The 16,359-nt window shown below is 35.7% G+C and overlaps 1 protein-coding gene across 8 annotated transcripts in view; it reads left to right on the top strand.

Annotated features, from left to right (window-relative positions):
* Window positions 1-16,359, top strand: part of slc8a1a (solute carrier family 8 member 1a) — a 51,263-nt gene that overhangs the window by 18,182 nt on the left and 16,722 nt on the right. For 5 of the 8 annotated variants that reach the window (XM_084394886.1, XM_084394891.1, XM_084394887.1 and 2 more), the window contains exon 3: window positions 14,144-14,250. In XM_084394886.1, the coding sequence (XP_084251012.1) occupies window positions 14,144-14,250 (107 nt within the window). Of the gene's footprint in view, window positions 1-14,143; window positions 14,251-14,663; window positions 14,768-16,359 lie in introns of all 8 variants that reach the window. The other 3 variants (XM_084394892.1, XM_084394889.1, XM_084394888.1) reach the window with 1 other exon arrangement.

Below are 16,359 nucleotides of genomic sequence, written 5' to 3'. Positions count from 1 at the left end.
GTTTTCGTTCTTTTTTTAAAAGAAATTAATACTTTTATTTAGCATGTGTTGAATTGATAAAAAGTGATAGTAAATATTTATATTGTTCGAAAAGATTTCTATTGAATACATGCTGTTCTTTTTTTTTAATTTTTATTCATTAATGAATCCTGAAAAAGTAAATAATAAAAAAAATTTTTTTGCAGCACAACTGTTTCCAACATTGATAATAACTGAGTATCAAATCAGCTTATTAGAATGATTTCTGAAGGATCATGTAACACTGAAGACATGATGCTGAAAATTCAGCTTTGCATCTCAGAAATAAATTATTTTTTAAAGTATATTAAAATAGAAAAACGTTATTTTTCATTTAAAAAATATTTACCAATATTACTGTTTTTCTGTATATATACTGTTTTATCAAATAAATGCAGGCTTGATGAGCCTAAGAGACTTCTTTCAAAAACATTAAAAATAGTTCCAAACTTTTTGACCGGTACTGCATAAGTGTGTAATTACAATATACATTTGCACATTTCACTACCTTTGTAAGTGTGTGTAAGTGACAAACTTGAAAAATATATATTTTTAAAAAGGGTAGCCTGACAGTAGTCTAATTACTTAATATTATACCGTAGCTTGTGTCTTTGTAAGATTTTGAAGTAGCTTCTCAATGCTGCACGCACAGCAGCAGATCTGCCACTTCAAATTCTTGTAAAATTTGTTGACTCCCATTATTACATAATATAATGGCTCACCCTTTTTTCTGCTTCCCTCTTTTAACTTCAAAACCTGAAAACCATTCTGCAGTGAGGCTTATTAGGGAGATAACATGGAATGACTGAAGCCTTCCGTGATACACATACTTTTATCATCCTCTCATCAGCTTTCTGAATGACAGATTGTGTTTTCATGCTCATTCGCTCAGCGGCTGTCAGGCTTCCTGCCTGATATTCTTTTAATGCATTTCTCGGAGGGGGGTGGGGGAAGATGTGTGGCTTTAATTATCATCTCTCGTTATTGTCACTGTCGCCATCCTCATCACAGACCTTGCCAGTTTGTTGTGGAGGAGCACAGATTGCATTTAAGTAGTCCAAAATAATACCCTCTCAAGTGTATCCAGGAATAGGTCTTGTTTTCTGAAGTGCTGTTATTTCCATTCCGCTTGCTCTATGTCTCTCCTGATCTGTTCTAGGCCAGTTTTGTCCTTGGACAACATCAACAGTAAAAATTCAGGAGGGAAATGGATTTTTCCAGACAAATCTCCCTTTTAATGGCACGAGCTTACCTCCGTTTGGGAGTTTTCTCAAGGCTGGTTCAAATCTATTGTGTCCTTTAGTAAAATGAAGTAAATGGAGGCAAATACTGCAGTATAGGGCTTGGCAATATATCAAATATTCATAATATATTTGCAATAATTTTTTAAATTAAAGGGATAGTTCACTTTGAAATTAAATTTTGGTATGTTTTAGCTTACCTGAAGGGCATCCAAGATGTAGGTGTCTTTGTTTCCGCAGTAGTTTCAATTTTGATATTTTTAGGTCAACCCGTTCTTGTCTGTCAGTCATATAATGCAGGTCTATGGTCACTGTCTCAAAGAGCATGCACAAGTCCAAATTAAAACAATTCCCCATCGTCCAAATGAAACAATTCCCCATCGTAAGTACACATTGATGGCCTAAGACACGAAACGAGCGGTTTGTGTGAGAAAACGAACCGTATTTATATAGTTTTTGCCTCTTGAACAAAGCCGCGTCCAACTGATCTGACGGCGCGGGCGGGTATAGATATACTGATGTCGCCTTGGCTAATGAACTGCAATAGCGAAGGCGACATCTAGTGCTAGTGTTTCTATACCCGCACGCGGGCGGATATAGATATAGAAACACTAGATGTCGCCTTCGCTATTGCAGTTCATTAGCCAAGGCGACATCAGTGTATATATCTATACCCGCCCGCGCCGTCAGATCAGTTGGACGCGGCTGTGTTCAAGAGGCAAAAACTATATAAATACGTTTCGTTTTCTCACACAAACCGCTCGTTTCGTGTCTTAGGCCATCAAAGTGTACTTACGATGGGGAATTGTTTCATTTGGACGATGGGGAATTGTTTTAATTTGGACTTGTGCATGCTGTTTTGAGACAGTGACCGCAGACCTGCATTATATGACTGACAGACAAGAACGGTTTGACCTAAAATATCAAAATTGAAACTACTGAGGAAAAAAAGACACCTACATCTTGGATGCCCTTCAGGTAAGCTAAAACATACCAAAATTTAATTTCAAAGTGAACTATCCCTTTAAGTTAAACTGCTCATTGGGCCATTCAGTGGCATTCAGTATTTGTACACTACCATCCAACAGGTTTTTATGGATTCCTTGATGACTAGAAAGTTCAAAAGAACAGCATTTATTTGAAAAGGAAATCCTTTGTAATCATTTTTGAACAATTTAATGCATCCTTTAAAAAATCTAACCTTTAAACAGTAGTTGGAATTTTTGTTTATTAATTAATATATGTTATTACATTGGTTTTTGTTACAAATATTGTGATGAACATGCCTTGATTAACTCGTGCTTCAGCTCTTACGTTAAACATTTTGAATCTACTTTTCAAAAAGGTTAGTTAAAATTCATAGTTAAAATAATGGTTCCTCTTATTAAAACTGAAATCACCTGTTCAAAGGCTTTTCAAAGCATATTTAAGTTCAAAGGCTTTTTATCTACGCTTTTAGATAAAATTGGCCTATATATAAAATGTTATATCCATGGGTCTATAAATGGTATCCAACAATAGTGGACACTCTGACACTCCTGGTGACAGCCAGAACAATTTAGAGAATTTTGAGAAATATGATAATATATCCCTTATATACCCCCTTCAAAAAAAAAAAAAAATCGGGCAAAAATAATCACATTTGTAAATTCCTATTAGAAGCCAGTGCAGCGGCTGCTCTGCAGTGTCCCTTGGGCCGGAAAATAAATTACTTCTGACTAAATCCAACGGCTGACTGTTGTCAGGCTGTGATGAATGTGACAGGGGACTTTTTAATGCAGTAAGTTGTTGAGGAACTTTTCCATATTTTCCACACGGGAATGACAACATTCCATCAGAAGCAGTGACAGAATGGAGATGGAATTATATTCTCCACTGGTTAATGGATGGATGACATTAGTGCCAGGCTTGGTTGAAACATATGCTGGCTTTTCATCCATCTTCTTTTTATTCCATTCTAGTTTTGAAAGGTTTTTCCTAACAAAGATGTTCACTCTTTGCCCTTATAAATCAACTTGGCTGTTCATGAGCTTTCTCCTACCACCTTTTCCCTGAAAGGAGTTGACATCTATACTTCATTTAAATCTTTTTTTTGCTCATGTATCTTTTCCAAATGCTTTGGTTTAAATCCACTGTCAGGCCTGGATTTGTAAGCGAGAAATAACAATATTTTGCATTTCTTAAGCCATCGGACAGATTAGGGTGAACGTGGTAGACAAAAAAGAAGAGGATTAGGAATGTAACCTGGTTTTGAAATAAGCCATCTGTCCACCTGTCTTGGTCACACTGGGTTGGGTATTTGTGTTTCTGGCATATCTGAAGATCTGATGTACATCATGTGATTCAGAAAAACATGTGATTTTAAAATAAATAATCACTGCGCTGGGCCTCCAGCTCGAAGAATACAGCTCCAGATTTCAGTAGAAAAATGACAGATCTGATTACAAAAGCCATTGGGACTTAAACAGCAAGGTCATGACACGTTTGCACACCTCAGAAATGTTAAACTGCCTGGAAATGATAACAATTCATGAGCCATACATATTTCTGTCGCCTTCATGCCAGGAGTAATCAGATGAAGATTAATGTCACCGCTGATTCATCTGTGATTTTCTAGAGTGCGTACGAGACACTGGATTTCACTGTATGTAGAGCGAGGCCTTTTATCGTAATGCAACAAACTACTGTACGTCGGACACTACGTACGTGTTCCAAGATGGAAAGATTGTGTTACAGGAAATTGAGCATGTTAAGACGCCAGTAAATAAACAAGTAACTATGTCCAAAATGATTCAGTATTTCAAATATTGACTGTATTGGACACCCACACCATTTTCTTAGATTCCCATGGTTATGAAAAACCTTGAAATATCAGAAGGTTCTTCATTTTGTATATATATTTTTTTAAAATTACGTTAAAATGTAGCATAATTTCTTTCAAATGTCTTAAAGGGGACATATTATGCCCTTTTTCAAAGTTTATATTATGCCTTTTTTCAGGTCTACTAGAATAGGTTTTCATGCTTGAGTGTTCAAATAACACTTAATTGTTCACATATTTTACATTACTTTAACAGCAACATTACGCACTAAAGAAAGTTGAAAAAGTAAAAAAGCATAATAGGACCTATTCCATTTTTCTAGTTCTGCTCAGCTCAGAAATATGTCATTGGTTGGAGATCGCTTTTTGTGAATGCTCGTAGAGTAAAACATGGCCACAAGCTAATAAGAAACAGTTTAATTGGAGGCATTGTTCACTAGTATAATCATTTAATCCTATTAATTCTCAAGACTGCAACTTGATATTCTTATTCAGTGATCTTGAACGACAGGAAAAGCCATGGAAATTAATTGATCAAAAAGTGTGGAAGCCCTTGTTTGTGATGCTCCTACCGAGGATCTTTGTGTTTAAATGTGTAAGTTGCAAGAGAGATCTAGATGGATTGGTGTTGTTTATGTTATGCAAATAATTTGTCTTGTCCAAAGGATTCGTGCAGTTGCGTGTTTCATCAAAACTGAGGTCCATTTTCACAGTATGATGCTCCGTCGTCTCCATCAGTTGATTACAGCAGTACAGAGCATGACATTTCGTCTGACACTCTTTTCCTGCTGTCTGTTTGTCCCCAAGCAAACACAGGCAGAAGTTCTTTCTGAAGCACGCTAGACATTTCACAGCTGTCAAGTGCACTGTATAAACCTGATGAAAAAAGTCTGCCTGGAGAAGATTATAGACTCCAAAACTTGTGCACACACTGATTCCTTTCTTTCTACACAGACAGATGGGATATAAAAAGGGTTTTGACAAAAGTATGTGCCAGATTTGGGAAGTTGCTTGTTCAGTGCATCACATTTATATTTGAGGACTTTTGTGCCAAGTTTGATGTTGTCAAGAATGTTGCACGTGGACTTCTTGTAATGTTGTTGTTTAAAGTTTTTAAGTTTAAAGAAACCCTTTATTTATTATATTTGTATTGTATTTTTATTTATTGGTTTCAGTCGATATAGATTTTCATTTGGATTACCTATCATCATTTAAAGTCCCCCTTTAGTCAATAATTCTTTGATATTTAAATCTTTGATCACCAAAATTACATATTTAAACGTTTTTTCCTTGAAAAAAGTGCTTCATGCCTTAAAATAGCTTGAATGTAACTACACCCTTGCCTCATTAAGTATACGCGGTTCAATGAATATGCAAATTAGTCCCGTCTCCACTCACTCACACCAGCTCAGAGATCCACTCGTTGACGATCACACATTATCCTGATTGGTTACAAGGTAGTTTGTGACGTCAGGAACACCAGCGATTTCAAACAGTGATTTTGAGACTGTCTTTGGTTCACTGCAGTTTTAAGGAGAATATGTATTCAGCAAATAGTTATTTTGCCAAGGGAAACTGACCCAAACTCAGCTGCTCCCATGGGCCTGAATCTCCGTCTCTAGTTGCCCCGGGAAGAAGAACAGACAGTCGATGTCAGAAAATGATCTATTTCTGTTGCTTTGATGAGAAAGAGGGCATTAAATTTAAAATTTATATTTTGAATGTTAGTGGATGCGTTGTGTTTTCTGTATAGCTAATACTTGCTGAATGTTGTCCAATATCTTATATACTTTTATTGGGATAAATGGGCTGTATATCAAGGGTGTAGTACATTTTAGTATGTGTGTATTCGAGTGTGTATGGCTTGTCCCAGGTGTTGTAAGCTTATCTTGTGTTGCAAAGAACACTCTAATCTCTAATCTCAATCTTTAGTTGCGTGTAACAGCTGATCAAATAGCCTTGAGCAGAATGTCTGTCATGAAAGCGCAGATGATTTTATCTGTAAAGGAGTAGTTTATATTTTCATCTTAAATGACATTGTCATCATTAACTCAACCTCATTTTGTTCTGAAGCTTTTTCATTAATTTTTCTTTCTTCGTGAAATACCAAAATACAAATGAGTGTTAAGCATAATGTCCAAGCTGCTCCCATGCAAGGAAAGTAGATTGTGATTTATGCACAATTATGATAAATTACTTCATTTGTAAGTCACTTTGGATAGTATCTGTTAAATTACTATATGTAAATGTTTATACTGGCATAAAATGTACCATAAAAGTAGTTCATATTCCCCCAAATTATGCACATTCTGCCTAAGATCTTCTTTTCACTGATAAGAGAAAGTCATGTTGTATTGTAATATCAATAATGATAATCGTTCCTTTAAAATTGTACAATATTTTGTGCATTATAGATGTTTTTTTTTTTTTTTTTAGCACTTTGGAGTTTTATCTTTGTTCTTTGTGTTTTTATCAATGAGTAAACATTAGTAAAAACATTACATTCAAATACAATATTACATTCACATTAATTCATCTTCCAGACGCTGTTATCCAAAGCAAAGTATACATTTTATCAGTGTTTGTGTCAGTGTTGTTTTAGTATTATTTATATACTATTATAGTATTTATTAATCTTTTACATTTTTGTATTTTTATTTTCAATACAGTATTATTATTCATTTTTCAATCAGTTCTTTCAGCCTATGTATGAACGCTGATCAGATGGCATTCTGTTGTAATCACCGACGGGAAAAGAGAGCTAGAAACTTCAATGCAGCCAGAAAAATGGATCCCATCCCATTACAGATCTTGGAAGGGAAAGTAACAGTCTGTTCCTGGCTGTGGTAACAATACACAGCAGGAGTTCATCATGAGCCCCATAGGAGTCCTGGCTTTACACATCACATCGGCTTACTAAGCTATGGGTCTTCGTAGCATGGCTTCAGTCGTGGACTGGGGAAAAACAGCTAATGAATATTCCAGCTCACAGTCAAGAGCCAGGGGCTTTCTGATTTGAAAAGCGCTGGCGCTGATTAGCTTTTTGAGTGAAGAAAGCCTTAATGGCATTAAATTGGGTTTAAATGGGTCAGTCACAAACCGGATGAGAGAAGGGGCACTAAAGAGAAGGGTCGTAGTTGATCATTTCAGATTTGTATGGTTTCTTCTATAAGGAAGCTTCTTTGTGTCCTTACGTCATAGTGCGTGAAGCACACGCTATTAACTCAAATATTTGAAACAGCATTCTTAGATTTTTCAATTTTCTTTTTTAGCAGTCCAACTTAAACTAACGAAATGAGATGTTGCCTTGTCAAATAGCTGAAATAAAATGATTTTATTTTATTTCAGTTAGTGTTTATTTTATTTCAAGTAATGAAAATGCTTGCAATAATATATATATATATATATATATATATATATATACACTCACCTAAAGGATTATTAGGAACACCTGTTCAATTTCTCATTAATGCAATTATCTAATCAACCAATCACATGGCAGTTGCTTCAATGCATTTAGGGGTGTGGTCCTGGTCAAGACAATCTCCTGAACTCCAAACTGAATGTCAGAATGGGAAAGAAAGGTGATTTAAGCAATTTTGAGCGTGGCATGGTTGTTGGTGCCAGACGGGCCGGTCTGAGTATTTCACAATCTGCTCAGTTACTGGGATTTTCACGCACAACCATTTCTAGGGTTTACAAAGAATGGTGTGAAAAGGGAAAAACATCCAGTATGCGGCAGTCCTGTGGGCGAAAATGCCTTGTTGATGCTAGAGGTCAGAGGAGAATGGGCTGACTGATTCAAGCTGATAGAAGAGCAACTTTGACTAAAATAACCACTCGTTACAACCGAGGTATGCAGCAAAGCATTTGTGAAGCCACAACACGCACAACCTTGAGGCGGATGGGCTACAACAGCAGAAGACCCCACCGGGTACCACTCATCTCCACTACAAATAGGAAAAAGAGGCTACAATTTGCACGAGCTCACCAAAATTGGACAGTTGAAGACTGGAAAAATGTTGCCTGGTCTGATGAGTCTCGATTTCTGTTGAGACATTCAGATGGTAGAGTCAGAATTTGGCGTAAACAGAATGAGAACATGGATCCATCATGCCTTGTTACCACTGTGCAGGCTGGTGGTGGTGGTGTAATGGTGTGGGGGATGTTTTCTTGGCACACTTTAGGCCCCTTAGTGCCAATTGGGCATCGTTTAAATGCCACGGCCTACCTGAGCATTGTTTCTGACCATGTCCATCCCTTTATGACCACCATGTACCCATCCTCTGATGGCTACTTCCAGCAGGATAATGCACCATGTCACAAAGCTCGAATCATTTCAAATTGGTTTCTTGAACATTACAATGAGTTCACTGTACTAAAATGGCCCCCACAGTCACCAGATCTCAACCCAATAGAGCATCTTTGGGATGTGGTGGAACGAGAGCTTCGTGCCCTGGATGTGCATCCCACAAATCTCCATCAACTGCAAGATGCTATCCTATCAATATGGGCCAACATTTCTAAAGAATGCTTTCAGCACCTTGTTGAATCAATGCCACATAGAATTAAGGCAGTTCTGAAGGTGAAAGGGGGTCAAACACAGTATTAGTATGGTGTTCCTCCTAATAATCCTTTAGGTGAGTGTATACTATGGAAGTCAATGGGGCCCTTTAACATTTTTCAAAATATCTTCTTTTGTGTTTAACAAAAACAAAGAAACTCATAAATCTGCATCTCATCATTACATAAATCTGCATTTGTCCTTGAATATCTATACATTAACCTTGGATTTTCTGTATAATCTATGCGGCTCGCTGCTGTCATGTTTGGAGTTTGTTTTCGACCGAATAACTGGAGTAAATATAAGCAATGCATATGCTTCAGCTGGCATGCTGATGCCTAGTTATCGGAATAAATATAATTGGCTTCCTGCATGTAGATTATTCATCACTTCCATCTCATGGCTTTACTGCACTGACATACATTTCATATGTACGGACGCTGTGTCATGTATATGCATGTTGTGTGTTATATTAGGCTATATTAGGACCTGTAGATCTATTTACCAATTTGTGGTGATACCAAATAACATCAGGCACTGTTTATAACCTGCAAAAAATGTGTCTTTGGCTTTTGCAAGCTGGTGTCACAGTGATTTTCAAATGGCGCTCTATGCTGCAGGTTAGTTCTGTCCTTGCCCTCCTGGTTTAAAACCATGCTGGCTTCTCTTTTACTCAAGCTTGAATTATTAACACAGACACACACACAGTTGCTGAAGTTAACCCTACATCTTCATCATAATACTGTATAGAAGCATTCATGTGTATTGCACACTAGCGAAGGTCATTGTTGATATAAGCAACAGCTATACGGCCAAAGGCCTTTATTATGACTTTAGCATTTAAAGCCATATTTGTTACTCATATCATATAATGTATGCCTCCAAACCAGTATGATTCAAAAGCACATAACAGCTCAATTAAAACAAGAAGTTAACAGCATAAGCAGCTACAAATATAAGATATTTAATGAACTTTTCATCAATTTTGTCATCATTTATTCACCCTCGTGTTGTTCCAACCATGCATGACCATGTATTTTTTCTTCTGTGGAAAACAAAAGGACAAAATGTTACAGTGCATACAATAAAAGTGGATGGGGACCAAAAAACAACAAAAAGTGTTACAAATTTGTCTTTTTTTTTTCTTTTCTTTTTTCTATTTTTCTAATTTATTTTTATTTCAGTTTTACTGCTATTATTATTATTTTTTGCCAAGGAAACATTTCTAATGAAAAAAACACATGAGGGTGAGTTATTTTTATTTTTTTTATTATTCATTCCTTGTTTTTATTCCATTTTTATTATTAAACCTGCAATTTTTGTTCTCTGCTCGTTTAGTCAAGAATCATTGTTTGGTGTTGTGTGTCCAAATGACAGAGCTGGAAATAAGAATAATTTGTGTATGAGGGAAAAATCCACCACTCTTCACATTAGTTTACTCTCCATATTTGGTAAGCATTGCTGCTGTAGATGAAGCGCCTCTGGATATCATCAAACATGGGGATGGTGTGCTGTGGATTGGCCCATAAAAGTTGATAGACTGCTTGTGTTGTTTTCTATACTGGCAGAGGGTGTTCTAACATAACTTATTTTGGGGTAAATTATTCCTTTAAAAGCATGTTGTTCCATCTCTACAACTTTTTTTAAACTTAAGTTGCATTTTGTGTGAACAGCCCCTGAGAGAAAGAAAGTGTTTGGGCTTAGTAAATTATGTAAACAGGATGTCTGGCATTGTTGCACAGGCCTTCCCTTTTAACAAGCCGTAACACAACACAGTGCAGCATGACTGGGGCTGGGCTGTGTAAACCATGAGTGTACAGGGAGCTTACACTATTACATAAATCTACAATATGTGTGCGCAGACAATGGCACTCTTCCAGGCTTTTGTCTCCTTTTTGTTCTTGTCATAGTTTATCAATCTGTGGTTTGAGATTACAGACAGGCAGTCACAGAAAGACAGGTGGACAATCTTAAGAGCATGAGAGGGGAAAGTCAAAATTATAATTATTATGTGCCTTATAAAATTAAATATTCTTGAATGTGTTCTAGATTCGCTAGGTTTTCAAACATACAAAACGAGGGCCATTCGTGTTCTTCACATTCAATATCTGTAAACAATGATTTAGCTAATGCCAGCTTTTCTTGTAACTATTCATTTTCTAGATTATATTTTAGATTCAATTTTCTAAGATTTTCTAGATTTTCTTTTTTTTGCTTGTCCCCATCCATTGTCTTGCTCTATTAACAAATATTTGTATTTTAAAAACAAAATATATGGAAATTAAAGGTAGTATTTTGTATAATTATAAAAGGTATAAGTAGCTGTACATATATATTTAGATTTTAAACTATGTATTATTAAAACTAAAAGTTTTGTCCCCATGTTTTAACCACTTTTCTTTTTGACTTTTAATGTAATTAACAAATTCATAACTAATAATAATTATTAAAAACTCGTCATAATGACATCATCACCCTTTCACAGACTCTGCTGGACAAAAATGTCCCTAAAGGGACATGGTAATGGAATAAAATATGAGATGGAAGGAAAACAATAAATCAATGCTTTTGTGTTCTCACCCAAAACTTTTGCATTCCCCTGAGAAACTTTGCATTCGCTTGCAAAGAACTCAAAACATTTGCGAGAGAACGCAAAATGATTGACATATGGTGATTTTTTTCCCATCACCATATCACATTAGGGGCTCCATACAAACTAAACTCTTCAAGGACAAGTTAAAGTGTCCCTATTATCACTTTTCTTATGTTAATAGGTTTGTCATTAAGGTGACATTTTTAAATGTCAACTTTGATCCTGTGATTTTGTACAGTAAACAGTTGATAATTGAAATGTGAATGTTTGTAGAAAAATCAAATGTAGTTTGAAGTACTGTGACCATTTCTTAAACTATTATATCAACCGTGTCACCTTTCTGAATACATAATGAAATTCCAACTAATATATTTATTTAGCTTGAGATAGAATTTGTTAATACTTCAACACATTATTTGGCGGGTACAATGTTTATAATCTTGATGTTCTTAAAAAAAATCACCTCATCACAGAAAAAGGCACCCGTTTCATAGAATCACCCACTACGCTGTTTAATTCTCTGTTGTGTGCTGGTGGCAGAAAAATTCAAGATTTTGTGACAAGCGGAGCTTACTGTAGATGCCAACAGTCAAGAGGAAGGGTTTATTTTGAGCACATGTCTGGATGATGGTAGAGAGTATTTCAAGGGATGTGTTTTAGCTTTCTGTGTGTTCTGTCTTGATGACATGCCCATGCTGTTTGCCGATCAGCTGATGCACATTGCACAAACAAATAGCAAGAGATGGCTGAAAACTGCTGTTGCGTTCGGATTGGCTGATTGTTTTTTTGGGGGGTTTTTTGTGAGTATGTGTTTTGCTTGTGAAATATATCATAAATATGTCCATCCAACCTAATCTAACGGCAAAACGCAACAATTTGACAAGGAGACGATGTAGCAAGAGCTGTCTAAAAACTGGCAGTTGCGATCTTTGAACAATTTCGGTAAAAAACTTTTTGTACAAATACATTTTTTTGTGTGTGTTTTTCTTGTGAAATAGATCATAAATATGTCCATAAAACCCAATCTCACTGAAAAACGTAACTATTTTATGAGGTGACGATTTCGTATGAATTGGTAGGACGTGAAACGTGATGTATGATGTGATGATGAAAATGTATGATTTTTAGAAAAAAGTAAGCAGGAAAGGTCCTCCCCTATAGACCTTATGCGCCAGAGAAACAAGGGCGCCGCCATCTTTAGAATATTGTCTTTTAACTTCCGGTTTTGCGGTCGCTCTGTATATTTCTATGGCGTTGCTGTCCAGGAGTAATTCGCTTTTGAAGTGGATTTACTTCATGTAAAGTTAACGAAAGTTATCATGAGGACTGTGATGTTTAAAGCAGATGACTCTCAGTCGACCGGGAAGATTTTAAAACGAGCCATTCATTAATAAACACGCAGAATCGCTGTGAAAATACAGACCGGAAGTCAAAAGACAATGAGCGTTGGAAAGGGGCGGGGCTACATAAGGTCTATAACCACATCCCTAAACCTAACCACCAAAATTTGTAAACAAATTGTACGAAAACACACAAGATCGTAATTTGAATTAGCCACCAATTCGCCCAAACTTAAAAATAGTTACGAATTGCCATGAGATTGTGTTGGTCCATCATACAGTCCCTTCCTATCGAAGTGGGTTGTTCTTGGTCTAACATTGCTGACTTGTGTAGAGGGTGAGATTTGAACTTTATAGATTATTTTTGTCATTTTGTTGCAGTTTATTACAATGACTTGTGTAATGGTCTTAGTAAATTGATACTATTTAAAAAAAAATTATGACAACTGGAGATTGAGGGATAGCCTGTTTTTGTATTATTCACAAAACCAGACAGAAGCACTTAAAGGGCTTTTAGACCATGCAGTAAACACAGCTGTGATTGCAGATCATTTTTCACATGATTTCCATTGCCTCTGACTCTCACATGATATGATGATATATATGCTGCTCTGTTTGATTGTGAGAATGTAAAGCACTCATTGGATAGATAATAAACATGCACAGCATGTGCAGATAAACAATTCATTCAGACTGAGTACAAAATGTCACAGATTTTTCCATTTCCTACAGGGAATGAATACATTGTTTTTCTAATAGCTCCAAAAATTGCTATTATATATGTATATGTATATATATATATATATATATATATATATATATAAATGTGACCCTGGACCACAAAACCAGTCACATGAGTCAGTTTATTAAATTTAAGATTTATACACCATCTGAAAGCTGAATAAATAAGCTTTACATTGATGTATGGTTTGTTAGGATTTGATAATATTTGGTCGAGATACAACTATTTGAAATTCTGGAATCTGAGGGTGCAAAAAAAATCGAAACATTGAGAAAATCGCCTTTAAATTTGTCCATTAATGTTCGCGATTGTGCTGCATTCACTCACAAAAAGAAATGGTTTATATATTTATGGTAGGAAATTTACAAAATATCTTCATGGAACATGATATTTACTTAATATCCTAATGATTTTTGGCATAAAAGAAATATCGATAATTTTGACCCACACAATGTATTGGCTATTGCCACAAATATACCCATGCTACTTATGACTGGTTTTGTGATCCAGGGTCACACACCTGGATCATATATATATATATATTTGCATTGCATGGGAAATAACAGTGTCGATATCCTGCATAGCAGCTCCTGTTGTGTTCAAACAAAGAAAGAAATATTAATGATGACAATTTATTTTTAATTTTTTTGAGTGAACTGTTCCTTTGTTTTTCACTTTTTATTAACGTTTTATGTTGCTTACAACATAGTCGCTTGTCCGTATTCTTTCATTCTGCTTTTCTTTGCTTTTGGTTATTTCTCCAGCATGCTTCTATCTCATGTCTGCAAACTTGTGCTCTTTTTCTTTCTCTCTTTCTCTTTCAGCAAAACTATTCAGATCAATATAATCGATGACGAGGAGTATGAAAAGAATAAGAACTTCTTCCTGGAGATTGGAGAGCCACAAATGGTGGAAATGAGTGAGAGAAAAGGTGGGATGTCGTCTTCCCCTGGTCCCACTTCCCGGTGTGCTGCCATCTTCAGGGCTGAACTGGAAGTGTTAATATACAAAGCCAGCAGAGCAAACGGTCCACCCGCAACCTCTCTAAACCTAACGTACACTATAAAGTGTATCAGAGGTCTTCAACCCTGCTTCTGGAGACCCACTGCCCTGCAGAGTTTATTTCCAACCCGTTTCAGCTTGCGATTTTCAAGTGTGTGTTTGATTAGGGTTGGAGATAAACTCTGCTGGACAAACTTAGATGAATCAAATAGGAATGGAGAGTCTTGTGTCATAATTATTCAGGGATTTGATTGGCTCATGAACTTCTTGTTTAGAGGCACAAATGTGAACACACAAGCATGCTTCATTCCTCAAATGTGACTTTATGTTCCCCCTCCACAGGAAGTCCATAAAGGTTAAAATTCTTGACCATGAGGAGTATGACAAGCATACAAACTTCTTCATAGAGCTGCAGGAACCAGAATGGAGGAGGAGGGGATGGACAGGTGAAAGATAGCAAAGAAACGATTGAAACAAGACTTTTTACTTTTTTCTGCAGCTGCCTTTTATTCTGGCTTCTGTCTTCCTCCGCTCCTCCTTCAAAGCTGATCCTCTACTTTCATTCTACTGTTGCAGTAATGCAGTTTTCCTCCCGCTTACCGCTCAGTTTCAGTGGATATATCCTCCATATTCCCTCCTGGCCAAAGGTTAAGAGCTCTCTCAGAGAAAAGCTGTCGGGACTGTTACGTCAGGTCAGGACGAGACGAGGTCAATTGAAACCATAATGTGCTGCCGATACATGGGATTCCTGCCAAATTCCAGAGCCTGTGAGATTTCACGGCCTCTGTACTAACAGAACCATATCGATTCAGCAATATGATGTTAGGTTTTCCTTGATTTTTCAAATTTCATATTGTTAATATTACTTTGTTTTAGGGCGGTCAATTGAACTAAAAATATAAGATAATTAATTACGTGAGACGCTCAATTATTTATCTATTAATCACAATCTCCCAAATGAAGATCATTTAAGATGTCATGTATTTTTTGTGACTGACAATAACATTAGGATTCAATATATTTTTGTTTTATCTCCATTCATTCATCCCGATCCAATCAGTTGTTTGTCAATCTGTTGAAGTGTCACTTTAAAACATTAAAGTACTTTATGAATTGCTGTATTGGTAGGGAATGTCCATAATATGACACTTATGAACAGGTCATGAAATATTTATTGCATTATTATTACTATTATTTTAATCAGTCACACTAAATTACGGAAGAGGATTAGGGCCAAGCAATAATAAAAAAATAAAACCATCTCGAGATTAAAGTCATTATAATGCGAGATTAAACTCGTTAAATTTCGAGAAAAAAAGTCGAAATACAATCTTGAGAATAAACTCATTACATTTCGAGAATAAAGTCGTTGTGTTTCGAGAAAAAACTCGTTAAATTTCAAGAAAAAAGTCGAAATACAATCTTGAGAATAAACTCATTACATTTCGAGAATAAAGTCGTTGTGTTTCGAGAAAAAACTCGTTAAATTTCAAGAAAAAAGTCGAAATACAATCTTGAGAATAAACTCATTACATTTCGAGAATAAAGTCGTTGTGTTTCGAGAAAAAACTCGTTCAATTTCAAGAAAAAAGTCGAAATACAATCTTGAGAATAAACTCATTACATTTCGAGAATAAAGTCGTTGTGTTTCGAGAAAAAACTCGTTAAATTTCGAGAAAAAAACTCGAAATACAATCTTGAGAATAAACTCATTAAATTTCGAGAATAAAGTCGTTGTGTTTCGAGAAAAAAACTCGTTAAATTTAGAGAAAAAAAATCGAAATAATCGTGAGAATAAACTAATTACATTTCGAGTTTTTTTCTCGAAACACAACGACTTTATTCTCGATATTTAATGAGTTTATTCTCAAGATTGTATTTCGACTTTTTTTCTCGAAATTTAACGAGTTTAATCTCGCATTATAATGACTTTAATCTCGAGATTGTTTTATTATTTTTTATTATTGCTTGGTCCTAATCCTCTTCCGTACTAAATTGATGTTAAATTGAAAGTATGATTTTTGTTCAGCAAGGACAC

This window comes from Rutilus rutilus (genome assembly GCF_951802725.1).
Source record: "Rutilus rutilus genome assembly, chromosome: 22".
Lineage (NCBI taxonomy): Eukaryota > Metazoa > Chordata > Actinopteri > Cypriniformes > Leuciscidae > Rutilus > Rutilus rutilus.
The sequence above is the reverse complement of the archived record's forward strand: the minus strand, read 5'-3'. Positions and strand labels throughout refer to the sequence as shown.